The 26,833-nt window shown below is 46.3% G+C and overlaps 1 protein-coding gene across 3 annotated transcripts; it reads right to left on the minus strand.

Annotated features, from left to right (window-relative positions):
- Positions 1–341: 341 nt before the first annotated feature.
- LOC144170226 (uncharacterized) lies at positions 342–26,240 on the minus strand. Of its 3 annotated transcripts, XR_013322578.1 has the most exons (9): positions 26,101–26,240; positions 25,165–25,283; positions 20,620–21,092; positions 17,446–17,656; positions 16,626–16,993; positions 6,029–7,113; positions 5,427–5,471; positions 2,226–2,297; positions 342–453 (listed from the first exon to the last, which is right to left on the minus strand). XR_013322578.1 is itself a non-coding variant. In XM_077699875.1 (6 exons), the coding sequence occupies exons 2-6, from the start codon at positions 25,272–25,274 to the stop codon at positions 11,169–11,171; spliced, it is 1,269 nt and encodes a 422-aa protein (XP_077556001.1). In that variant the 5' UTR covers positions 25,275–25,283; positions 26,101–26,239; the 3' UTR covers positions 10,639–11,168. The 3 variants fall into 3 exon arrangements, 1 of the variants encoding a protein (XP_077556001.1); XR_013322579.1 differs by lacking the exon at positions 6,029–7,113; XM_077699875.1 differs by lacking the exons at positions 342–453; positions 2,226–2,297; positions 5,427–5,471; positions 6,029–7,113 and adding an exon at positions 10,639–11,275 and having other exon boundaries at positions 26,101–26,239.
- Between the last annotated feature and the right edge of the window lie 593 nt (positions 26,241–26,833).

Here is a 26,833-nt window from a genome sequence, read left to right on the forward strand (position 1 = left end):
GGGATTCCCAGACCCCCCCGTAGTCAGCGCCTATAGACGGTCACACAGTAACTTCTTAGTTAATTGAAAGCTGTGCTTTGTGTCATGTGATCTCGCGTCTTTTCACAAGTGAATGTGCAGTATGGAACACCAATTTTCCCCAAACTACACCTTATTGAGCAATATTAGCAGTACTGCGTGACATTTCATTGGCAATACGCAAAAACAGGTCTCCACAAACTCCAAGAAATTCCAGTTCAATAAACTATACCTTATTAAGCAACAATGGCAGTACTGCACGACATTTCGTTGGCGTTATGCATAAACAGGGCCCACTGCAACATACCACAAACTGCAAGCAATTCAAATTCAATATTTTATTTGCAGGAACTGCATGTGTATGCTCGGTGTAGTAGAGGCTGCTGGGAACCAGTCTTCCGCAGATGTCGAAACCGAAATGGACGACAAAAGCACCTGCGAAAACAAAAACCAGAAAACTAATGCACTGCTCATGGAGTCACAAGCGGCCTAGCTGCTTCATAGGGAAAGGCTGCCTTTACACCTAGAAACCGGATCACCACAAAATTGTTTCATGGCAAAGTTATATGAAAATACCAGACTCCTTGGCTGTACGTCACGAGGCTAGCCAGCATTACAAAGACAGCTAGAGCATTCTTGTACTCCCGAATAAAGGCAATGAAGGGAGTTAAGCTTGCTTGAAATGCTGAGATCCACGGCACGTCCCTAACATCGACCTAATTCCCCAGTAAGTGTTGCGCAGTATTAGGCGTGAATCAGCAGAGATAATGGTAATACAGTGAGCATCCATTGCTTGAGAGGTTTTTTGTACTGGCAAGTTACAGTGGGAACATACACCTTAAAGCTTCTAATAACGCACTAGTTAATAGCACAGATGTGGATAATCTGCAGAATCCATAAGCATCTGTCCCTCTCCATCGCAGCGTATGTCTTGCTCTGGCTTTAGAAGTCTGCAGCATGGCGCTTGTCACACACATCTCGTATTCCATGCAAACCATGCTTTGTGCGCTTTACAGCACAGAAATGTGGCGATGAACACATCACAAAGGGCAGGTGGCAGAGGAGCGCTTCAAATTGACGCCTCCCAAGCAACGCTGTCAGCGGAGCGAAGGCAGTGCCACTGCGGCTACCTACAAATTCATTCGTTCTCTGCTCTGTCACTCTGGGGACAGCGGAAGTTTTTGCCAAAATGCCCCATCTATTTTGTTATGCAATATTATAACTTGGAATGTTTGTTTTAATGCATGGTATGCAACAAAAACATTTATCTCCTCACTTCCTGCCTCAGTGCTTACTGCCAGACTATTTGACATATAAACATTCAAACCACAACAAAAGCTTTCGGGTCACTGTTCAACAGAAGATAGCGTGACGCTTTGGGCGCATATACTGAACTCCTAGAATACTCTGTGTGGACTACTTGACCAACATAATAGTTGCCACATCTATGTGGCTCCCCATATGATAGGAATTATAAAAGCCTGGAGAATAAATATTGCTCCTCGCACGAAACACACCCAAGTTATGCAAGCTTACTGTCACGAGAAAGAGTCACCACACGAGAAACATTGTTTCCAAGGGACAGCTGAAAAGAGTTACATTTTCTTATATTTAAAAAAAAAAGACACAGTGGATCATTTATTATAAATCTTGCTGATATGTTCCTCACTTGCAAGCTTTTTCACATCTAAGGAGCTTGCTTTTGCAGCAACAGTTTCAGTTCAATACACGAGTCCAGATAGTGCTTTTCAAGACCATACATTTTTTTCTTCATTACCTTAGTGTGAACAGAGTACTGCTCGGTTGATGCAATATAGATGTAATTTAGCCAAGTCAGTTATGTATGCAACGTAACTGAAATTTTAGATACCAGATTAGGACTTAAAATGCTCACTGTACTTTAGGACCCCACCATTGCATTTAGTTTCCTTTCAACTCAAGAGCCCCACTGGGACACCTGTCACCCTCCTTTGCCCCTACCTTCGTTGATTAAAAAAACCTCCCCTGATCGTGTACAAGATTGTGCACAGTGCTTTGTCCACATGTGGGTTGTTGTTCGGTGGATTTGACACTCAAAAACCACAAGTGTCTCAGAAAATTGTGGCACTTCTCAAAAACTACCTTTTTCAGCACATTAGTTGACGGCAGATGTGGAACCCAGCTATAAATCTGAACTAATGTTGTGGCACACAACAACAAATACTTACGTAAGCAAGATAGCTTGCTGTTGGGAAGCAGTCAAAGGAGTCATGTCCAGGCTGCTCAGTATATTCACAATCCTATGGGTGAGGGAAAGGAAAGAAGGGAGGAAAAAGGTTGCAAAAACAATTCACCCTTCAAAGGAAACGGGGGAGGATCTTTTGCTAAAACAGAATATGATGCTACCGACACCCAGTGACAAATTCTGCATCCTGAAGCAGTAAAGTAAATAAATCGAACTTGGACATCTTTTTTTTTTTTTGCATAAGAAACTCCATTTCTTGGCATCAGTGCAATGTCACGCACATTTTGATGCGAGAGTGCGGTCATCTTTAGTAAACTGGTTGACAGGCTAGAAGCTTACACACTTAACCTGTACGTCTACATTCGGACAGCGAGATGTGCCTTTATGGAAAGCTACAAATTACTTAATGTAACGTGGGGTTGCAGTGCAGACAGACATTTATAGGCGTTCCTGTATTTCAACTATGATCAGATACACAGTCCCCAACCGGGAACCCTGGTATCAACCGCCACGGTGGCTCAGAGGCTAAGGCATTGTGCTGGTAAGCCCAAGGACATGAGTGAGGTACCCAGCGCTTTTCAGATGGCAATGAAAAACGAAAACACCCGTGCGTCAAGATTGCAACACGCCCCCAGGTGATCAAAATTAATCCAGAGCTCTCCACTATGGTGCGCCTCACAGCTCAGGTGTTGCTTTGGCGTGTTAACACCACCCCCTAAAATTATTTTTTGCTCTCGTATCACACCTGCTACGTTGTGCCCAGCAGCATAATGCCTTAGCCACAAGCAAAATTGCAACACCATGTCCTGTTCGGTTAAAAGGGGAGTGCAAGTATCAAAACTAAAAAAATTTCCACCAAAACCCCTCTTTGGATTTACCAATTTTCAGAAAGCACTTTTTATTTCTTCCAGTAAGCCAAGTGCCCACTACCAGGCATACGTAGGGCCATTACACCAATTTAACACCATCAAGACAATGAAATCTTGCGCACGCTTGTGTTTATCCTGATTTCAAAATAACAGCCCTGTTTCGTTTTCATAGAATGCTTTGTTGGGAGAGTTGGTTCATGGCTTCAAAAAAATTAAAAAGAGCAAAACGGACTTAAACAGGCTGCTGTTGATAATGACAATGGGGGTAAGAAAATATTAAAAGAGCAATACCCAATGAACCTTTTTCCAGAAACAGTGCTCCTAGCGGCCGCCACGACAAACTAAAAGTGGCAGTAAGGCACGCCCCCCAAAAAGTCGTGCTTTCTGAGGACCCGTGCACAAAATATCCTGGTCCTGCAGTCCCTCCTACACCCACCCATCACCTGTACCTTTCACATGAATGTCATGGTAGCAGGCGCACGTTTCCGTGACTAATCTGCAGTGGTCGAAGCGCCGCTGCGGATTTTTTACCTTTCTTTTTCTTTTTCGTTACTGCCTCACTGGCATCCATGTGCTTGTAGCATGGCCAGCCTCGAACGTCTGAGCCCCTTTCCTTAAAAAGCCTTTTTTGTGTGAATGTACGAACCCACCACGAGCTGTCGAAAGAGAAAAAATTAAACATTCAGCGCTAGACAGTATAGCCGCTCCCTAAGCAGAAAGCTGAGGGTCACCCTTTTGTTTATTTTGCTGGAGGCGTCTGCCAAGAATGGCAGACCAGCAGCCCCCACATGCGCAGATCACTACTGGAAAAAGGTCCATTGGCTCTTGAACACAACCCGATTGACCAGACGTTCATAACGGCGCAATGATAGACAAAACATTCAATGCTATGATCGGCAAAAGCTTTGCACAATGTTCAAATAATACATCAATAATCTTAAGAAAAGCAAGTTAGCAATAAGGAAGCTGCATAAGTAGGTCTCTCTCGAACAACAGCAAGGAGAAAGGAAAAGAAATAATTTAGAAATGGTTGTATCGACAATGTTTGCACGTGAGCAGTATTAACCACCTCGCAACGCTGATTGTCGTCAGCACAATGTTACCTGTGGTTGGGCAACTAAGAGTTGCAAAATATTTGTACAGTGCACAATGCACAGTGGTGACCCATGTATCAGCAGATAAAACAAACCCCAATGCACCACCTTAGCTGATCGGGGCTCATGTCAAACAGCTCGAGCTGTACTGCGTTATCAGCCTTATTGTAGCTACTCATTGCATGCCATGCAAAGTGCTTGGAAGCCAATTCAGCCACAAAAATAAAAAGAATGTACGACATTTACAGCCACAGTGCATAAGGCACGACCGCCATGAACAACAATGAGTGATGGCGCAGTGCCAGGTTTTCAAGTAACTTTATGGCTTTTTTTTCCCCTTTAGATTGCCACTGTGCTACAGAGAGAGATAACTTTGCCATGACCTTGCTTACTACTACATCATACATCTTTGAAATTATTTCACGGTTTTTGTCCTGTAAGATGCCTTTGATGTACAAAAATCAGCTACTCCTACCTCCTCTTCCCCTGTATACTCCGATAAGACTCACTAGTAGTGACCCTTTTACTGTGGTATCCTCAGTGTTGCATTTCTTGCAGGTGCCTTTGTGCATGTGCCATTATGCAAATTCTGATGTTTTCATGCACTCTTTTGCAATTTTTTTTTTTTTAAACAAACTGTGGCCTTCACTTTCCTCAACTTTGTAATCACGACAAATGTGGACTCTTGCTGCAATATCTTTCCGCAAAGTCAGTAATGTGGATTTATGGAAGCTTCAGCATTTATGACGGGCCTTTGAAAAATCGCACACCTTTAAAGAAGCATTGTCAATCACGAATTACTGTGAAGGACTGCAATAAATTTTTTAGAGAAAATTGATAATTTGCTTTTTTTTACTTCAAATGTAAGCAGATTTGATGTCTCCTTTTATGACGTACCTAGATACTTTCTCAAAGGAACTTCTGACACTACTATTACTAAAGGAAATGCAGCATTTTATAGCAATAGATGCAGTAGTAAAAAGAAAACAGCAGCATTACATAGACTTCCAAATACAGCCATGGTCTTAACTGCACTCATGCCTGGGAAATTTTGCCTAGCTGCCCTACAGGCACCAAGTCCTCCACACAGGAGCACTCAAATTAGATCAAATTGTCTTGAAAGTAAATACCAACAACCAAAGATCCTCCTGTTCACACCTGAGCGGCTGTAGTGTTTACTGCTAGTATAGCTATCGGAAATGTACAAGAGGGTTCACTTACAATAATTGAGCCCAGAGTGCAGAACTTCGCTGAAGAGGTTTCAACCTGGGGAGGCAGGCAAGCAAGCATATTACACAGCTGGCAAAATGTAGCCCTAGACAAACTAATCCAATAGAAATTCCACTAATCTTTAGCAGCTTCAACAATATTCAACTATCAATGCAATAAAAAAACGTTATGGTGGGACTTGGTGCCCCATGCAAGCACGTTCAATACAAATGTGACTGGCATTACATTTGTGAGCATAATAGCTCGGCAAGACAAAGATGTAGCTTGTCATGTGCACATGCAAGTAGTCAAATGCGCGATAAATTGTTTTTTCTAAAAGTTAAAATTTCCCACGATGCCACTTTCAACTGGTGGCAATCTACTATTTGCGCAGTATACAGCAGAAATGCGAGCAGCCTCAGCTGCCTTGTTTCTTGTACATCGATTGATGCTGTGCGTTTACTGGCACGAGGGCAGCACAGTCAGAGAGGATATTGTATATCGTATGTCGAAGTTGTCGCAAGTGTGCCGTTTTCATTTTCTTTTCTCGCGAGAGCCAAGTGCCTGGCAGTACGAAAGACATAGGCAATGTAATGAAACTTTTGTTAACCCACCTGTGATACTTATCATCCTGGGATGCATTTCATTTCAGCATCATGGAACCAAGCTTTGTTGGTCTAGAGTTCGCGTGCGGCGCCTGGATGCACGTTCTCAGCACCAGGGTTTTGTGAATGGGTAAAGCAGCGTTTCGCGCAACAACACACGTTTGCATTGCCACCACATCTGGCTACTGCAATGCTTGCAGCTCTAGTTTGCTCCATTCTAATGCAGCTAATTTTCGCCTTCACAGTACATCCTGCCACATATGTAGGTTGCCAGTTATGCGAAAGGGTTCCATTCATGTTGTGAAGTAACTACGTTTGGCAGGCGTAAAACTGGGCGATGTTGCTATGTTGAAAGTTCCTATTACAACTGGGCTATGCTGCAAGTTCCTGTTATAGTGGTCATAGCAGGCACCAAAAATGATCTGTGGTCCATCATCGGACAAACTGCTTTTAAAAATTAAACAGCGTATTTAACGGGACAAAGTGGAAAAGGCAACAAAACACCCAGCACAACTAGTTGTCTTCCTAGCTTTATCGCTTTAAATACGCTGTATAATTTCTATAGGCTACAGGATTTATTTAATATATAGAAAATGCAGGTCCTGGTCCCCTTCAATGCTCTTCTTTAGCTAAACAGCAAGTCTTGCTGGCAGTTGCTACCCTGAAATGCAGTTTGCAATAAAACGACCAGGCAAGGATTTGCCATTTCTTTTCAGCAACCCAATACTACAGCTTCAGCATTATCTGCCTAGCTCCGTTACACAAACAAACCTGCAATATATTTTTGGCAAGCCAGCACGGCCCTGGCGCCTATCTGCTGGGTACCTGCCGACTAGAGGAACAAATGGCATGTGGCGTCACTAAATCAAGACACGCAGCCATGTACACGTATGAGAACTCTTTTATGTAAACTTTCAATGCAATGTGGGGCATATCTTTTTTTTTTTAAATGGCGAGGCGCTTGGGCACAGCAACCAGCACTGGCTGGGTCTCTTCGTCTGTCCTACGAGATCACGGTTGTGCGTGCTATACTTGGTTGTAACCCATTGGCGTCACAGGCGGTGCGGACCCTCCATAGTACGAGCTTGCAAAAGCTGTGGGGGAGGAGTTGAGAAAGAAGGCCTTGCATGCAGAACCACAAGGAGAGACGGGTGCAAAAACATTTGCTGCCAGTGTTCTACTACAAGGCCGAGTCTGCTAGTAGCATTGCTAAGTATTGTAAGAAATAGAAGCGGCCACAAAAAGGTTACACAGTGCCAGCACCTAGCAAAGTGGTATCTTGGTAACAAAATGCTTTGACGTTTGAGAAAATTTTTGAACAAAGCTAGCAGTAGCGCCACACTCGAGATTACCGATATCCGCACACCATGCACAGGCAATAAAGCCAGTTATTCCACTTATGGCTTGCACTGCACTTGCAAAACTCTAGGCATTTTCACGTTGCCTCGAGCAATCACTTTGAAGAGCTGAGCATCATAGTTTCATACTAATAATATATACTAGAGGGAAATCTGTCGCAGTCGCGGGCCGCCGTGGACGGCGCTATTACTGCTAGCGACGTTCCTCGCCTACTTGGCTTAGCTAGCCATATGGTTTTTTGTCTCGAAGCCAAAATGACCAAAAAAGGTAACATTTTTTCCTTGTTCATCGTGCACGAAGCGTCTACATAACTGACAAATTAACTTTTTCCGAGATTCAATTTTATAATAAAACAAATTTGATGAAATTTCTACAGTAATATTGTTGCTTTTTTGCAGCCAGAGCCAGCTTTTCAGCCTGTTCATGGGCCATGCCTAGGGCAAGTGGAACGTGCCTGCCCTGTACATGACGGAACACTCGCCGAATTGCGGCTCCCCTAGACAGTGGCGCCAGATTTCCCTCTAGTATATATTAGTATGAAACTCTATGCTGTGCATAGACAGCATCACCTAGGCACTACCAGATATGGGACACTGAATGCCACAGAATTTATTGTTTAGCTGACACAGACCATTCACAATCTTTCGGCACTGTTCAACGTCAAATGATGTTTTGTATATTACAATCTACAGCTGCTCATCTCATCTCTTTTCTTCCACCTTGTCCCCTACAAAAGATGGTCTGAATTTGCCAGAGTATAGCTGATAGCTGTTTCCATTAGCCTTTGAAGCAAATGTAAGTGACTAAACAGTATACATTATGTTGCACCACAATCTTTAAAGCATTCTATTTAAATGCCTTTCAATTTCTAATTTTCAAATCCTTCGGCTTTGTCTTGATGTCAGCCCTGGCACTATACATTTAGGACATGAACGAAAAGACTTCTAGCACTTTGGGAACAAAACCAAAACAGCTAGTTTTCTGGGAGATAGTTCTTCTAGGGTGCCTCGTTCGGTTGATCCACCATTGTTGATTTTTGGCTGAAGCTGAACTCTAAAAAGAAGAAGGCATTGCAGTGAAGGCCAAACTGACGTCTGTGACCCTAAGGACCAAAGCCCTCGTTTGATGAAATGGGTGTAAATTTAAAAATGCACTACCAGCCCCATTTTTTGTATGTGGCACTCACTGCTATCCAAATTGTGGAAAACAAGCAAAGAAAGTGCTTTGCTGTAAATTTGAACTAACTGATGACCTAATTCGATGTCATGTTTGTAACTCGCTAATTACTTGCATTACAAGCTAAATTTGTTGTTTGCAAGCTCACAGAACCCAAATAATATTGGAAACCCACAGAAAAAGTTTTTTTTGATAGAAAAAATTCAGGACTAAAGGGTTAAAGCAATTACCCAAAAATAATATCTGTAATTTAAACTCAGCATGACATTGATTACAGGTTGTGCAGACGTTTTGCCGACAAAATTAGTTGCCACTTAAGATATGTTAAGTAAGGGGTCACAATTTTTTAGCGCTGTTGACAACCGACAGAGATCAACTCCACTCTGAGCAAAAGGCATTTGAAGTTTTGTATGTGAGATTCGTATATTGCTGCAATAGCAGTAATGAACAGGTATTAGATACAGTGATTGATTGATTGTGGGGTTTAACGCGCCGACGCAACGCAGGCGATGAGGCGCGCCGTAGTGGAGGGCTCCGGATTAATTTTGACCACCTGGGGATCTTTATCGTGCGCCGAAACCTCGTACACACGGGCGTTTTTGCTTTTCGCCTCCATCAGAAAAGCGGCCGCCGCGGCCGGGAATCGAACCCGCTACCTCGTGCTCAGCAGCGCAACGCCTTAGCCACTGAGCCACCGCGGCGGGTATTAGATACAGTGGTGCAATCGAAATGGTGGCTGTTCATCACACGCCTCATAATGGACACACCAACAGCCAAGGATGACAAGATGGTATACTATCTGGCTGAGCATTATCCAGTGGTGTCCTTTAAGACTACTGGTATTTGCTACAGTTAGTGGCTCAGCACTCTGACAGGGAGGTAGCTCTAGGCTCCCACATTCACTGCTTGGACTATGAAAATTCTGAATGTTCCTTTCTCATCAATCGGATTTTTTTTTATTGTAAATACGGGTGGGTGCAAGATGCGGCACATTTGGCATTTAGGACATCTTAATTGAATTTCTGTAGAGTGCAGGAAATGCGAGTTCTACACAGTTGCAGAGATTACATTCCTGTTCCACTGTCAACAGTAAAACTTTGCTGTAATACTTGCGCAGCAACACGGGTGTTTGCAGCATTTACTACGGCTAAACTGACAGAAAGACTTACGAAGGTGAACACGCGAGTTCTGCCGCTCCATACCACCAAGGATAAAGTTATTCCAATGAAGTGCGAAATTGGTGCGCACATCCATAGTTTATTAATAGAGGAGCGTGACGAACAGCTAAACACCACCATCTTTGTTAGCTGCAGCATTAATCCAGAAATATTCCTGGTGGCTGTCGTGAATAATGTGGATGGGACAGACAGTAGTTCGCGTGCCCACCTTTATATCTTAAAATTGCACACCACAATAGAACACACCCGAAACCGTGATCACCTGCTCTGCCTAAGCTGCCCATTTGGAGGGTTGTGGAGTCTTTTGTATTTTTTGCCTTCCTGTCTTTGTTGTTCTTTTCAGAAGTCAAACAAGCTCTAGCACCTAGCTCCTTCAATTTGCAAATCGGCACTTGGAAAAATTCACGAGATGACAATGCACATTTCTCCACAATTCAGTTTCTATTAGACTACTACTGCTGCCAACCTAGCCAGCACCACAAATTGCCGATACAGGCCAGCTTGTTCTCAGACAGACGTACCTTCAACGTTACACAGTACATTAGTAAGTTTGTTGAGGTAGCACACTGCAATGTTCACCAAGGAGTGCTTCATGAAGCTCCAACTAAAATGTGCGGCTGTAACATTCAAGCACACGTATGCCGCCAAGAAACTTCTCACAGGGGGTTCATAGATCTTCGTTCCATTGCTCGAATCCTTTAATTTGAGGTGTGTAGAGATGTGTGAGGCAAGACGACGGCATTACAGTAGCAGAGCTGCAGCTCTGACGGCTGGAAAGCTTGCAACTGCCTTACTGCGGTACTCTGTCAATGTTCTTGAACTGGAGCTTCTTTGCAGCTCCCACCCAGTGCCCCTCGGGGCTCTCACTGGACCTCATGCACCCTAGTAATCAAACTTGGCAGCGGCTAGGGGTTGTTCCACTCGACATTTTATTTCATTTGATCCGCCTGGACCACTCTGGGTACATACACAAAGGCAGCACGTGCCTGTTTCACAACAGAAGCGCTCACTAACACCAAGTTTGTTGGGACAATGCCAGGCTCACATGGGTATGTATACACGACAAATAAGTCCCGCGAGTGCCTACAGCACGGCTGCGACTGTCCAAACCACCAAGCAATGCTATGGAAAGAAAAAAAAAGGGGGGCGCATGCAATAAAAATGAGAAATGAAAGTAAATTACAAATCACAATGGTCTACATGGTGGTGTTCCTTGTAAGTGGGGGAGTAAAAAAAACAATAACAAATCAGCCGCGGAGTGCCGCGCTTGTGTGTCCCTTAAGTCTTTGCAGCAACACGCAAGGCCGAGAAGATGGTAAGGTGAAGATGGATGGTGGCGGCAGCTGCGGGCACGCACGGTGGTGGGGCTGCTTTCTTTTCGCTCTCCCCGAGACCGAACTGGCTCGCTCCTCGCCCTGCCTGCCTCGCCTCAAAGCCTAATAGTGGCCTGCCCCTCCTCCTCCATAGCTATCCCGAGACTGGCCATACGCAGCGCCACCATAGCTGTCATAGGAGGCATAGTGATCGTCTGATCGGGGACCACCTGCAAGCAACGATAGACACCGAGATGGTTATGCCGCTTCCACACTCACCGCCCACTCAGGGGGGTCAGGTAGGCACTGCTGGGCTACCGCTCGAAGCGCCGCGCGGGCAAGGATCGCTTGCCGCTACAAGGCAGCAGCAGTGCACATTACACCTGCCACAATGGTTATATGCGCTTAATTTATAAACAGGCTTGACCTTCAATGAGGCAGCCACTACAAGATGTGTTACTCAGAGTGCATCTGCACACATTGTGCAAACTTTACTACAGTAGAGCTTCATGTAAGCTTCAGAGCTTCGCAAGCCCAAAGTCAACGCTACAAAAAAGGTTGTGGACAGAAATTAGACCTCTTAAAAGTCTGCCAGCTGTCAAATTCACTTCCCTAAAGGGACACCGAAAGCAGCAATGGCACTTTTCTAGAGCTGTAACAGCTAGTCCACTATCACGCAGTGAATACATCTTTGACATATGTGGTAAGGCACTGCAATGTTTGTCACAGACCTCTGGTACAGCATGAGCAAAATCTGCCGTGTTGCCAAGTTAAATCAAGGGCTCTTGGAAAAGAAAACTCCTGTGGATAGCCACTTAGGCTCATGTCAGGCAAGAGAGATTGTTGGAAACCACGAATTACCCAGGGGGTTCTCTTCACAGTTTCTAAGTTAGGTAAATCTGGAACTTCTGTTCCCATTCAGACCTAGTGGCATGCACCAGCATGTGCTGTAAAATTCAGCAATTCAGTTCCGAGGAAAGAATGGCAGCCTACAATGCCATATATGGTCAGAGATGTCGAAGGGAGCTAGAAAAAAATAAATGCTCCCAAGGCCATTGAAGTGACTTATGGTTAGACTTATGGCCAATGAAGTGACCAATCCTTCCCATTTAAGGCCGACAAGCGGTATGAACTACCCAGGCAGCATGTCACCCTGACGACATGAGGCTGGAGCAGCCGACAGGACCGCCAATTTATAAGGACACAGCTTTGCTGCACACTATGCAAAAACAGGCTGGCAAAGCAAAGAGTATTTTCAGAGTAGCAGGGCAAAGCACGCCACTGCAATGTCAGCCTCAATCAAGTTGGGCATCCGTGGGAATATAGTATTTAGCACAGCATTTGCCTCTCATATAGCCTCCATAAATGTGTCCTTCCAGGGGACAAAAAAAAAAAAAAAAAACTAAACGCAACACTGGCCTTGAGTGAGACATGCATAGCATGCCATTGAAATGTCAGGCTACATTTCTTTTGTAATGCAGGCTCGTCTTTTGCAGACTTTACACATGTAGCGTGTGCCAACACGTCTTTTTGCAGTGTTTTGTAGCACCAGCCCTAGCCTGCTGGGCAAGCATAAGCTTCTGCCCATTTCGTAGACCATCTGCTGTGGTAGCAAAAGCTATATGGTGGTCACGCATTACACGAGGATCAAGACACGGCGGCTCGACCACGTGCTTATGTAGCTACTTACTGCTTCGGTCCTCGAAAGCTGGACAAGCACTGTTAGTGGCTTTAGAATAAATCCATTTCATCACAACTCACAGCTCATGCAGCACAAACATGTTCAAAAACTAGCCCTGCAGTGCACGTGCCCCGTGAGGGTTGAACATACTGAAAAAGCAAAATCACCATGGCAGACAGTGAGATGGCCTTTGAGACTAGTTCATGTCAAAGTGGGCATCGAAGAATACTGAAACCACCTAGCACTAGATTGATTGGTCACCTGGACTATGACCTGGACTTCTCACAGTTGGCGTTCTGTCGTGTGTGGTTGCCGAAGTAACTTCAGCTTGGCAATACCCGCCTGCTTGCTTGCTGGCAAGCAGAAGTCAACCTTTGTGACAAGATGGCAAAACGGTGTAAAAGAGGGGGGGGATGCTAATTTATCCCCACCAGGGTCATTGTAAGAAGCGGACTGTGTACCCAAGCACTGTGTAATCGTGGTTTTTAAAAAGGCCCTGCAGCACTCTGAGCAGTGCAAGTAAACCTGCGCAACGTTTAGATTACACTGCCAGGAATACCTAAGCCAAATATTACACGTGCACGCTAAGTGGTGAGCACGCAAATTGCTGTTAACCCTTTCAGGGTCACGGACGTATATGTACGTCCTCTGCAAACACCTTCAAAATGGTCAACAACGTACATGTACGCCATCACTTGTATGTTTAAAAAGCGCGCCTTTTTCGCCAATTTCTCTTGCTTGGCATGTGCTGCCACACTGCGGAAATAAGTCAAATTATTTTCTTGTGCCGATGGCTCTCCTTTTTATTTTTTATGATTTACTTCAGCGGCGCGCCAGCTATCGCTTGCACATCTGGTAACGAGGGGGCACACTGGGTATTGCCCACCTAAGGCCCCTTACGCCCACTGGGCGCCTCTCACTTGTTGCGCCTGCCACAGTCCAAGGGCGCCTGCGAAACTGATGAGGCTCTTTTCTCCTTTTTTTGTATTTTTTAGGAGCGGTGTGCCGTCTATCAATCACGCATCCGGCCCCGCGCGAGCGGGCGCAGCGGCTGGTTTTGGTATCGCCCTCCGGGGGCTTCCCGCTTTTTGCGCCCGCAAAACTGATGTCTATCTGATTTTGATTCACTCAAAAGGTGCTGGCTTGTTACTCTCTCGTTTTTATTTAGAATTTTTCTTGTGTTACTCATGAATAAACCACATGTATTAAACTCAACAAACAATTTTTTTGTCACTTTATGGTTACCCTAAAAAAATTACGATAATTTTTCTCGAAATATATTCATCCCAACAATTTAAATCAGCAATAAAAAAATCGACCATGGGGGGTCGCATTTGGCAAAAAAATTCGACCCTCAAAGGGTTAAAAACAACGAAAAACCAACCGCGCGCTCTTCAATTTTCCTCATTATGCACTAATGGCATGCCCTAAACGATGTCATCGAGGCCATGGCTGTCTTATTGGCTGGCACTGGTCAACTTCGCGGCTTATTTCTCGCATTTCCTGAGACGATCTGTCGTTATAGGCGCTGTGTACCAACCTCTTCTATGCCTGAACCTGTACGTGCAGTTTTGGTGTTTCTTTTGTGTTCTGAGTGCACGCAAAGTTTGAGTTACGAGCTGAATACTTCCCTTTCACCAGACCACTCAACAAACGTTTATTGCTTCAAAAACGCCCTACCAGCCCAAGCGCGCACTTGCGAGCAGGCAGCCATGCCTGCTTTTTTCTTTGTAGCACCAGACCGAAAATAGACCCCTCCACATTGCGGAGCAAAGGAGAAAACTCCCTGGCCTGTGATACATCGAAGGGCACGGAAGACCACCGCCTCCCTCTCCGGGAGAGAGCGCACAGCCTTCGTCGCGTTGTCCGCGGTCAAGTTGAGAGGGAACAATTATGCGCGATTTCTCACCACGCGTAGTTTCAGTGATAGTGAACGGATTTTCGTAATTCTTGCGGAAACAGATTGCTGGGACAATTGACTTTTACCCCAAAATACATTCTGAGTAGTCGATGGCAAGTGCTGCAGGGCCCCTTGAATGCACTGTTTCTATGGGGAGTTTGCCGGGACCGCGGTGACCGGTTGACGTATCATCGGGGTTCCACTGTACTTACAACCACGGCTATATACGGGAATAAGGAGCAACCTGCTGTTTCCTTAAATATTAGTCCTGTAATTATTTGAGAATTAAAGTAAAAAAATACCAAACGGGAACCACTTAGTCAAACATATGAATACATTTTCACCCGTAGGGTTTTGATGTGTACTCTTAACTCTTTCGGGACCGCCGCAAAAAGTGATGAAAAAGGGAGGTCTCGGTACAAATTTTTTTATTACATAAAGCAAAGGCACCATCCTGCCTTAGCATACACCAAAATGCAGCTAATTATATGTTCTTTGACATAGAATACCAAGTTTTCCTTCAACACTGACGACAGAACCATGAAAAAATCTGAAAGTAAGAACTTCGTAAAAAAACTAAAGAAAAAGGTAGAAAAAAGCGCAAATATAAAAACATTAATAAAGAATAAAATTATTTCAGGATATACAAAATCCAACACAATGCTTTGTTTCTTTATCGCGAAAGTTTGATGCGGCTAGGTGTAACTCGTTTTTTGTTTTGTGTGTGATCTCTTTGGCACTAAGGCTTTGGCTACGTCGTCGCCCCGGTACACGCCTGGCTCTCGTCTCGGCGAAAACTTGACCTGTTTCTGCGCTGGTGGCAGGAGATCACTACCATAGGTAGTTAACACCCTAGCGAACAAATATAAACCAGCCAGAATATATTTCGAGCGCACAAACCTACTCTAGAGCCAATTGAAACTAAAACGAACACCCACCTTTGAGCGCGATTTGATGTTCCAGGCTGATCGACACCCGAAACCTCACTCGAGCTGAAATCCGATCTCTAAAGCCGCATTCCGACTCTTCACTGCCACTCTCATCGTTAAAATCAACAGTAGAAGGTAGAGATATGCGAGACGAGACGAGGCGGATTTCTTATCGCGCTTGCGCGAGTATGACGCCATGTTTGTTTACATTCGAAACCACTGCCCGCCAGAATAAAATATCTGATGCGTTGCCACCTGGCGATAAAAAAAGGAACTTCACAGAACAGAAAATTCCAGGTTTCAAACTATCTCCTAGATGTCGCTAGGTGTTCCATAGAGCGAAAATTTGTATTCTGCAGGCTCGCGAAACCATCGATCATATGTGATCGATCGCCTATGGAGCGGTCCCGAAAGAGTTAATTGGGCGTCTTGCATAATGATCTAAATCAAGGCCTGGCACTTGCATTTATGAGACTGCATTGGGAGTCAACAATACAAGGTCCACAAATCTAAAGGTAGCCAAAACTGTCCATTTTTTAGTGTCCATAACGGGGGTAGGTTAGCAAGACTTGACCAGTATCTCGAAGAGGTTACCAGTACGCATATATGAGGACACTCAAGACAAGACAAGTAAAAATCAGCCATTTGTCCTGTCTTTTCTTTATTGAGCGTCCTCGCCTATGCGCACTGATACACCTTCAAGATGCCCTACCAACTAGCCCACCTAGTCATCCTTGTGAGCTTGACCAATGAATACCCCAGGTAATCAATGCACCCTGAAAACACACCAATGTGCAATAATTAACAGTGAATTAACACAAGTATTGGCGTTTGTAGTTAATGCGCTCTTTACCCTCACAGATTGGCTGGCTCGCTCTTGTATATCCCATTCTACTCCCTCTACCACATCCATGCCTGTTTACAGCAACTACCTTCTTACGCCATTCGGCAATGCTCTAACTTGTGACCGCTCGTGCTTTTCAGTCACCTTGCCCACGGGGCACGTGCAACTCCAGTGCCAAGAAACCCTGCCCCCTCCCTCCCCAGGGGAAGAGAAGAGCGAGCCCTACCTGCTCCGCCGCTGAAGTTGTCGGCTGCCGGCCGTGCCCCTCCGTAGCCGTCCTGCCTGCCCCCATAACCCCCGTCGTAGCTGCTGGCGTAGCCTCCCGCAGCCACGGGCGGAGGGGCGTAGCCGCCAGGGGCACTGCTCCGGAAGTCGCCGCCTCCCCGCTCCATGGGCGGTTTGGCATAGTTGGTGTTGTAGCCACCCGAGGCATCCCCATAGCCACCTGCGTTGCCGCCCACTCCGACGCCGGGGGCCTGGTAGCCGTTGCCCATCATGTCGGCAGGTGCGGCATAGGGGTCCTGGTAGGTGCTGCGGCTCACTGGCGCTGCCCCATAGCCCTCATCATAGCCACCACTGTTGCCGTAGTCTTGGCTGCAGAGTCGGCAAAAGGCACAAACAACCGCACATCAGGCACAGGAGTGCTATAATCAAAATACAGTATATGCCATTTATAACGTAACCACTCAGTGCAGGACCAGATATAGCGCAGATTTTCCTGGCCACCAGCAGGCACCAGGAGTTTTTAAAACTCCTGGTGCCATCTGTCGAGTTGATGGAGAGGTACACTTTCGTTGCTTAAAAATAACTCGCATTCAGTCCGCTAGGCGGCGTTAAAACCCGCATAAAATTTGAAAGTGCGCAGCACGGTTGCAAAAAAAAAAAAAAAAAAGGGCCATGTGGTAAAAAAATTAAAAAAAAACCCTCAAGTCATCTATTTCTTACAAATGATGCACAAAGTTGAGTACGAGTTCACCTGCAATGTTCCTTTGCACCATATAGGATTCAAAGGAGAACTACATCGGCCACCCCCAGGCCCCACCCACCTGGCGCCGTTGTTGTAGTAGGAGTCCTGGTAGGAAGAGGCGGCGTTGGGTCCCTCCCAGCGGCCCCGCTTGGCGGGCGGTCCCCCAGCACCCATGCCACCTCGAGGAGGCATGCCTCGCGGCCCTGGCCCGTCGCCCCTCATGGCAGGCCCACCTCGCATGGGCGGTCCGCCGCCCATGTCGTGGCTGGGTGGTCCACCAGCATAGCCACCTGCGGGAAGGAGGGGCCACACGTCCCGCTGTCAAGTCACTGCCCTCGGGTACACTCCACGGTACCGACAAATAGCGTGCGACAATGACACAACCGCCTTGCAATCTGATCTTCACGCTATTTCTTCCTGGTGTAAAACTTGGCTCAAGAAACTCAACGCTAACAAATGTAAGCACTTACGCGTCACCATAACCGCCCACCAGTTACCCCACCTACTTTATTGATAACTCCCGTTTAGATCGTGTGTCATTTTACAAATACCTGGGTGTTCACATTTCAGCCGATTTAACATGGACCAATAACCCAGAGTATGTAATTGCCCATGCTAACCGCACGTTAGGATAGCTCCGACGCAACTTTTTAAGAGCCCCCTCATCCCTTAAATTACTAATGTACAAAACACTACTTCGTCCAAAACTCGAGTATGCCACATCAGTGTGGGATCCAAGTTTCGTTACTTTAACACAATCGCTAGAAATGGTACAAAATAATTCTTTTCGTCCCATTCTCTCCAATTATAATCGCACTGCTAGCGTATCTTTGCTGAAAAGTAGCCTTCAACTGCCAATGTTATCTTGCCACTGCAGTTTTCCATCTCTGTTCGTTCCATAAAATTTTTCATCACCCACACCTACGTCATCAGCTCATTTCGCCTCCCCATTTTATCTCGTCTCGTCTGGATCATGTTAGTAAAGTTGGAATAGCACCGTCAAGAACCAATGCATTTTTTCAGTCCTTCATACCCAGGACTTCAGTAGAATGGAACCACCTTCCTTCAACAACAGCTGCCATTATTGATCATGGGTTATTCAAACATGCTATAGCTAATATTGTATAATTATAGGTTCCTTTGTTGCCCTTTCCCTTCATCGCGCATTAGCTAACATTGCATAATTAGAAGCCAATTTGTCATCTCTCTACTTGCCTTATTATGCGTCAGCTATAAGTGTATGTTTAGAAGCCATTTTTGTAACCTTTTTAATGCCATTTAATGCTTTTGTCATTACTGTATTGTATCTAAACCACTCCCCTCTACAATGCCTTATGGCCTTGAAGGTAACGTAAATAAATAAAAAGGGGAATGTAGCATACAGGTGCCTGTGTTGTCGACGCCATGCCGCTGAACAAGACCTTTCTGTGAAAATCAATGCCGCCTATATTAACATTGCCAAGCACGTGAGCGAAGAATGGCCACACAGCCAATCTCCTCTTGCTCTCTCCTACACTTCCCTGCTTGCTAGCCTTCCTGCATGCTTTCATGACTGCTAGCCAGCAGCATCGCTTCGCAGAAACTATGCAAGGTCGTTGACATTTTGTCTAGCATTCCCCAGACAGCACTCCAATGCCACTCCTTTCTTTATGCCCGCCTGTCTTGGTCTGTCGCTGATAAACCCCCGCCTGTGCAACCGCAAAACCACTTGTGCTGCCACAGGTGGCAGAAACCCTGGCTTCTGCGTGCTGACCTACTTGGACCATGGGTCCTCCTGTTCCATATTAAAAGTACTGCTACTACTATTACCCGTGCGGCCGAAGCAAACCGCGTCACGCTGCAAGGGTACAAAGCCTTTCGTGAATGCAGAACACAGTATCCGAGGCGTTCTATTCAGCATTCGCATTGGAAGTGCTGTAGCATCCGAAACAACCATTTTGTTTGCAATCTGTCTACCTGACAATAAACGTGTGCTTACCACTATTTCAGTTCTGCCTTCATCAATTATCATTTGAAAAACACCGCAGGTATGCAAGAATCAACAAGTTGAGCGAGACTCCCAGTGGCCTTGGAACTAACGCCCCGCCACGGCTAAATTGTGAATGAAACAGTAACAGGAGAGCTGACAAACATGCAACGTAGAGGTGGGTGCAGAATTTGCAACTCGCAAGCAATGACATAAGGCAGGACATCCACCAGAGCGCGCCATATAGCGGAAGAGCAGCTGAACTAAGCATCCCAACCGTTGCCTTTGGAAAGCAGGTGACGCGCTATACCGGCAGCATCGGTAAAGGTCATCCTGCTCCTGTTACACTGTTCCCTTTCCAGAGATAGTGTAATTTTGTTACAACATTCAGATACAACATACAGATTTGCAATGTTTGGTTCATATTTCTATCGTTCCACTAATGAAATTTTGCAAACTGCAAATTCTGTTACAACATACCTTCAGATATAACAGACTAGTTTAAAAGGTTAGCAAATCCATTTTTGCACCTCTAAATTAAGTGCAGACAGCCTTTCATTTCATACAGTTGCAGTGTTTGTGTTTCTGATTTACATGGTGATCAAACAAAAACAATTTGAAACAAATAAAAATAACTGAATCTGTTACTTTTTGCTTGCCAAAAACTAGCACTGTTCAGTAAGCGCAATAAGCCCCCATACAATACAGAGGTCTAAATCACCAAGCTTAGAAAAAGACCTTTGCTTGCACTCCGTGCATATTCATGCAGAGGCAACAAAAACAAGTGTAGGTTGAAGAAGGGAAAGAGTACTAATTACGGTACGAGTGAATTAGAAGATGTAGAGGGTGCCATACAAAAGGAGCACAGCAAAGGTGAGAAGACTCATGAGTGTGATTTCATGATGTGCTTCATAGTCGCAGGAGGATGAAACTGCCGCGAAACCCAAGCCATCCTGAAGGTTTGTGACCCCTAAAGACCAACCTGTGTCAGTTGTAACTGAATCGTGAAAAATGACTGGCATACTTTTGTTTCTAACAGTTGAAAGTCCTAACGGTTGTTCCAACATCCATCATTCCAAATCCAAGTCTGTGGTAACAGTATTTAGATTGTTTACACTTTTACAGCAGACTGAAATCGTGATCCCTATCATGCTCTGTTGTAACAAGGTTATGCTGTAGTCCCGTTTATGATTCTCAAAATGGTGCCCAACTGCCCCTAAGGTGAGCTCAGGCCAATGCTTGTGTTATGTGCATGAAACGCCGTGAGCAGTGCAAGCAAGTACCCACCGCCATGGGGAGCGTTGAAGTCGCCTCGTCCTCGAGAAGAGAAGTCGCCCCTTCCCCTAGGTGTGAAGTCACCCCGCCCTCGAGGTGTGAAGTCTCCGCGGCCCCGTGGCGTAAAGTCACCCCGGCCACGGGGTGTGAAGTCGCCACGGCCTCGGGGGGCAAAGTCTCCCCGGCCCCGTGGTGCGAAGTCTCCACGGCCCCGGGGTGCAAAGTCAGCACCACCTCGACCTCTTGTGAACCCGCGGCCTCGGGGCACGAATTCGCCCCCAGCACCGCCTCGTCCTCGGGTAGAGAAGTCACCGCCCCCTCGTGGAGCGAAGTCTCCCCGGCCACGCGGCGCAAAGTCACCACGCCCTCGGGGTACGAAGTCACCTCGTCCTCGTGGCGCAAAGTCCGCCCGTCCTTGAAATTCTCCACCACCTCGTGGGCCACCCATGCCCCCCCGCATACCACCAGGACCTCCCCTGAACACCCTGTAAAAAGAGCAAACCAACCGCTTGAAGTTTACTGCAAAGTGGCATTTGCAGAGACACTGCGTACCCCCACTCCCCTCCTCTCCCGCTAGTGAAGGAAGACCTTGAAGGGGAGATATGATCGGGCATCCGGGGCACAGCGAGGAGTGGCATCCTGCTTCCACTACCTGCTGCTGTTACTCGGCACCCTTTTCCGCCACTCCTCAGGAGTTGCCACAAGGGTGCAGGCAATACTTATTGCCATGCACTCCCAACAAAAAAAGTACTTCAAAGTATCTCCAAATGGTTGTGACATTTCTCAAAAGCAGAGGCATGCGTTTCACACAGGCTCACTGCCCTTGCAAAGACAGACAGTCCACCTTACATTTTGCAGCGGCTAAGGGGTTTTCCCCACCATTCTTGCCACTGTTTTGAGACAATATTTCCAGAAACTGTTTCCGCACCTTTGCCGAGCACCTGAGATGTTTGCAGCCTCCAATGAATCACTACTAAATCTTTGAATGCTTCACTTTCACAAAACATCTTATTTGTGCCTTCAGATATTTAACTTAGTCGCTGAATTAAGGGACGACGTGGACATGCATGTACACTAAGACATGGGTGTAGCATGCATCTGCACTTCCCAAAGGCTTAGCTCGTAAAGATTAAGCATAAAAGTATAACCTCAGACTACACAAGTGAGCTGTTGCTTTGAACAATGCAGAACAGCCATAAAATAGCTCTGATGCTTCCCTCAAAAGGTCAATACTGCCTCTGCACACAGAGCCACAAAAGTAAGGGAAAGACCTTGCCACTGCAATGTTACACACCCCAATACATAACCAAGCTCTGAATCGCACGCAACCGTCTATCCACAGGTACCATCAGGAGCCATTTAAATGCAAACGGAACAAGTGGCTTTCAGTTCATGCTGTGACACCTTGTGGGCACTTGGGAAAGCATAAAATTACTTAGCGAAAAAAGCACTGAGCAATTCACAAGCCCAAACTTTGGAAGCGCAATGAGGGCACAATTTATTAAATGCTTCCATCATGTTCCGTGTATTGACGCCTGTCTTGCAGGATTACAAAACGCGCGAGTCAACTGGTAGCGCAACCTTCTCACTTCTTGTTTCTAAAAGGCTCAACGTGTACACTTGTCTTTGAATCGCAGTTTTATGTCTCCCTACTAGAGCCAGCCTTCCTGTGCTACTTGAAAGGTAAACTGTAAACCTTAGCCCATCATTTCGGACATGTTACAATCTTTTCTTTGTGCGTTCTTCAATGCTCCGCACACCCAGAAGCACACCATGTAATCATGCCCATACCGAAACCACCCAGCTAACTTTGATGACCTGAACCGGTATGCAGTGTACAATAAATTTGTTTTCAAAGCTGCATGAACCAGATTCTACATCTACACAAGCATTTGTAACTTCCGTCTCGACTGAGAAGCACCAACCAGAATTTTACAAACTGCTTAGATCCGATAACTGCAGGCTAACAATTGTCACACTTGGACGAAGCTAGCGAAACAGAAATCCGGACTGATGCCAGTTATGTCTGCATTGTTGCCATCGTGTTATGATAAAAGCAGGGTACTGGATATATCCTACTCCTGTCACACGCTGTCTAAAGCTGAAGACAGCTATTAAATCTTTAAATTCCAAAATCTTTAAACTAAATCCCAACCACACCGGTATGGAGGGCCAATTAGACCTGCAAGCGACACTCTTTCCTTGTCCTGGCTAGCAAACCTGAAACGGCAATTCCTGACAGAACCCCACCGACGTGCAAGAATGTCCACACAGCGCACCCAAAGTTTGCACACTGCATCGATGGCACCCTTAATAAAGCAAGCATCAGCTAGACGGCTGCACGTGTGGTGCAAGAAAGTCTGCTGGTTCCACACATCTTATTGAAACAAGCCCAACACACTTCAAGGCAGTCAAAAAAAGCATAACAGCATAACAAGCAAAAGCAGGCCAGCCTCAGTAAACTAAGAGACCAGCTTTCAAAACTGAGGCTGAAAAGCCTGCGTTTATCGTGTTTTTCAATAGCCGTCTCGCTCAGAGCCTGTTGGCACACATTTGTAACTAGTGATGACCAATACACAGTGCACCACCACCAGCTATAGAAAGTCAATCCGTGGCGTGCACTTTGAACGAAAGTACAAGCTGCCCACTTTCGCAGCAGTATTCTGTTTGTACCCATGCGATTACAGCCCGCCAAAGCAGATTATAAGCCACACGCTGTCAGCAGTGCTCAACTGATGGCACGCTTCAGATCTTTAACAGTAGAAAGCAATACATCAACTCTACCAGGATGGTACAAGTCAGGGTGTCTAGCAAATTGCCTGATTCAATTTCCCTGACTTTTCCATGTTTTCCATGACCATTTTAGTCAAAATTCCCTGACCTATACAACAGGCGCCATTCTATGGAAATGGTCCGTGAAGCATATAAAAAGCGTACAGCAAACACATTCTATAGTAGGGAAAAACACATTTGTTGCAAGTGCCCCGATTCTCAAATTGCATTTTGATTAACTTCAGTTCGTTCAGCTTGAGGTTTGCTTGCCTTCAGTTACGGCTTCAGGCAGTCTTGCGGGATAGAAGATTCAAGTCGCGCTTCAGCGAGTACCTTTTGGTTTTTTTTCTTGATTGCCCTGGCTCGACATGCAACGTGAACCGCATGGTGCGTTTTTACACGCGATTCGGGCGCGTCGGCGTTGCGCGTGCGATTTTTTGACGCCCGCGTCGACGATTCGCGCGCGCGGCAGCTTCTGCCTCGTTCAGAAAATGACGCGCGTGGCGAGCGGTAGTGGGAGGAGCCTGACGACTTGCGCCAATGGGGAGCCGCGCGCCTCATGGCGGCAGACAGCCGGCTGGCTCCGCCAGATATGCTTTGGCTTACCACCCCGGGCAGGTATTGCATGGGCGCTTTCACGAGCGGCGCGGATGATGTTTTATAGTAACGTTTTCGCCCACGTTAAAAGCTCCTTTACCGCACAAGCAACTTCGTGCGTTCCTTGTGCGGCATTTTAGAGAGCGCTTAGAAGCGGTCGCTCGAGCTCCGCGGACGAAGCCGCCGCCTTGTTGCCGCCGCCGGCAGCACTGCGCGCAGCGCGCGGGTGGTTCCGCGGCAGCGTCAGCGCGCCTGTGACGTGCGCGGCGCGTTTTCGCGAGCAGAAAACGCCGCATGCGGTTCATGCTAAACCATGTCGTGTTCCTTTTTGATTATGTAATTCTGGCTCCTGATGTCATAGGAAAGAAGTTCCTTCAAGATTAGCTCCCGAAAAGCGCTGCCTTTTAAAATTCGCTGAAAAAAAAAAAGCGCGTTGTGCGTGTGATTTGGGCACCACACACATCGTCCCTAGGGTGGCTAGGGACGATGTGTCGTCCCTAGCCCCTATCGTCCCTCTGCGCAAGTGCACCCAGCAACCTAAAACCAGCTGCGAGCTGCGTGAACCGCACGCCGAGTTTCTGCACGCGATTCGTGCGCGGTATTTTCACTGCCTCGTCGACGATTTCGTGCATGCGGTGGCTCCTTTCCTGCACAAGTGCGTTTGTGCCTTGAGTAGCATTTTAAGATTGTAATAAGCGGTAAAAGCGGCCGTTGGAGCTACCGCACTACTTTGCGACCGGTGCTGCCGCCATGTTGCCGGCGCCTGCCGCTCGGCACACACCGTGCCGAGAAAACGTTTCATGCGGATCACGCTTTCGTCGCCCGCGAACGTGTTGCGTTCGTGTATCTTCTTGGGGGACTCCAACACTGGTTTCCCCTATTCTAAAACAGTGTGGGCAGGCCCCGAAGTGGTTTTCCCTGACTGGTACTACTTTATTGAAAAATTCCCTGACAAATCCCTGACTTTTCCCGGTGGTTCAAAATTCCCTGACTTTTCACGGTTTTCCCGGTCGCTAGACACCCTGCAGTCATGCATTACAGGCACAATTTGCTAAGCATCATTCAAGGTGTGACTGTGTAACCCCAACCAGAAACATCAAAATTCCACTGGGCGCGGCATGGCTGAACGAAGCACAGCTTCCTTATTTATGCACACAAACGGTCTTGGCTGTCAAGCAGGGCACTTACCCAGGAGGGCCGCCACGGCCTCGTGTGGGCGCTCCGCGACCCCTTGAGAAGTCTCCTCGGGTCATGCCTCGGGAGTAGCCTCCCCTGCCGCGCATTCCTCCACCATCCATCTTCTGCAGCTACGTACGAACACCACGCACGGTTAAGCAGCACGAAACGCAAGTAACGTCCTCACTTCGCACCAACGAATGCTCTGTGTGCAAATGCTGGGCATCACAACGAATGAATCAACCAGAGCAGCCTAGCTACACCAATACTCCGCGCAACCTTTTTTGCTGCCATACATATTCATTCAGTTCTTGCAGCCTGAATATTCGTTTGCAGTTGCAACGGTTGCACCACACAGTAGACGTTTCTTTTCGCGCAAGCCAGGTTACACAAGTGGCGAACATGCGCGGCAGTCGAGACAAACTCTCCAGTAAGCTTTTTATTAAAAAGCCAGAAAAAAAAAATCTAGGCAAAACACAGCCTGTGGCATATCGAAATTACGAATACGACTCGCTGCTAATAGCGAGATTGTTACAGATGACCATTGGCCTCGCGGATCCTGGTGCGCAGTTTCAACATTAGCGCTCGAAACAGCGAGGCACTTAGGCCTAAGTGCTTACAAAGACATGACAGGTAGACCTACAACACTCGGAGATTACTTTTAACACCACAAGCGAACACACAGCTTAGATACTCATGAAGCCGGTATTAGGCTACATAGGGCATACTAAAAGCTACAGTTTTCGGCCTATAACCACGCTTATCACGAAACAGTGCGTAATTCATAAAGCGTCAGTGCTAAGCCTAGTTCGACGCCTACAATTACCAACTTCGCTAACTACGTAAGGACGGTTTTATACGCTTTGCATGAACTTTCATGATACAGCTTAGCTTTTAACAAAAACGCTGTCAATACCAACACAATTGAAGAAGCAAGACAATACTTACATTTTTTTGCCGGTATTCCGACCGACCGTAGAAACGATCGTATGAAAGGACCGCAATGAATGACGGGAAACTACTGACGCCGGTTCGCCGGTAACGATTGAGGCGCCAAATGCGGTGAACTCAGTAAAGAAAAAAAAATTATATAAATGCTTTCCCTATGCTGTGCGCAAATTATGTGAATATTAACAATAAAATGTCTTGTTTTAATTTTTAAGCGTACGTAAATTGTTTATAAAGCTCAGTAAAGCATAATAAAGGTCCCTTGCTGATGACGACATACACTGATAAAAACTAAAAAAACTGCAGAAAAACAAATCGAGACAAATACGCATGAGACGGGAAAAACCACGCCCAAGTTGCAGCACTGACTCGCAGGCTCCCAGTTCTTAATTTGCAGGCAAATTCACGCGTACGCTTGGGTCTATTTTTGCGAAGGCATAGAGTTTCTTTGCGGAGGCAACAACAAAAAGCGCCACTTGGCGCCATTTCGTTCTTGCAATCGGCACGAGCACATGCATCGTTTTTTTCAGGGGTAGGGCTGCCAGTGGAACGGCCGTCGGGATTCCTGTGTGAAGAAAAATACACGTTGTTCGCTTGATTTCCTGGGCTTTTTTTCGTCCGCGATATTGATAAAGTGAACGCCGACATTAAACAAAGCGCGTACTTGTCAACGTTCCGTAGTACAAATAATAGCATGCAAGAAGCGTAGCAGGGTATCAACCGATAAACGCGT

The sequence above is a fragment of the Haemaphysalis longicornis genome, unplaced genomic scaffold (assembly GCF_048455015.1).
Source record: "Haemaphysalis longicornis isolate Haplotype H1 unplaced genomic scaffold, Haemaphysalis longicornis Haplotype H1 scaffold_2, whole genome shotgun sequence".
Lineage (NCBI taxonomy): Eukaryota > Metazoa > Arthropoda > Arachnida > Ixodida > Ixodidae > Haemaphysalis > Haemaphysalis longicornis.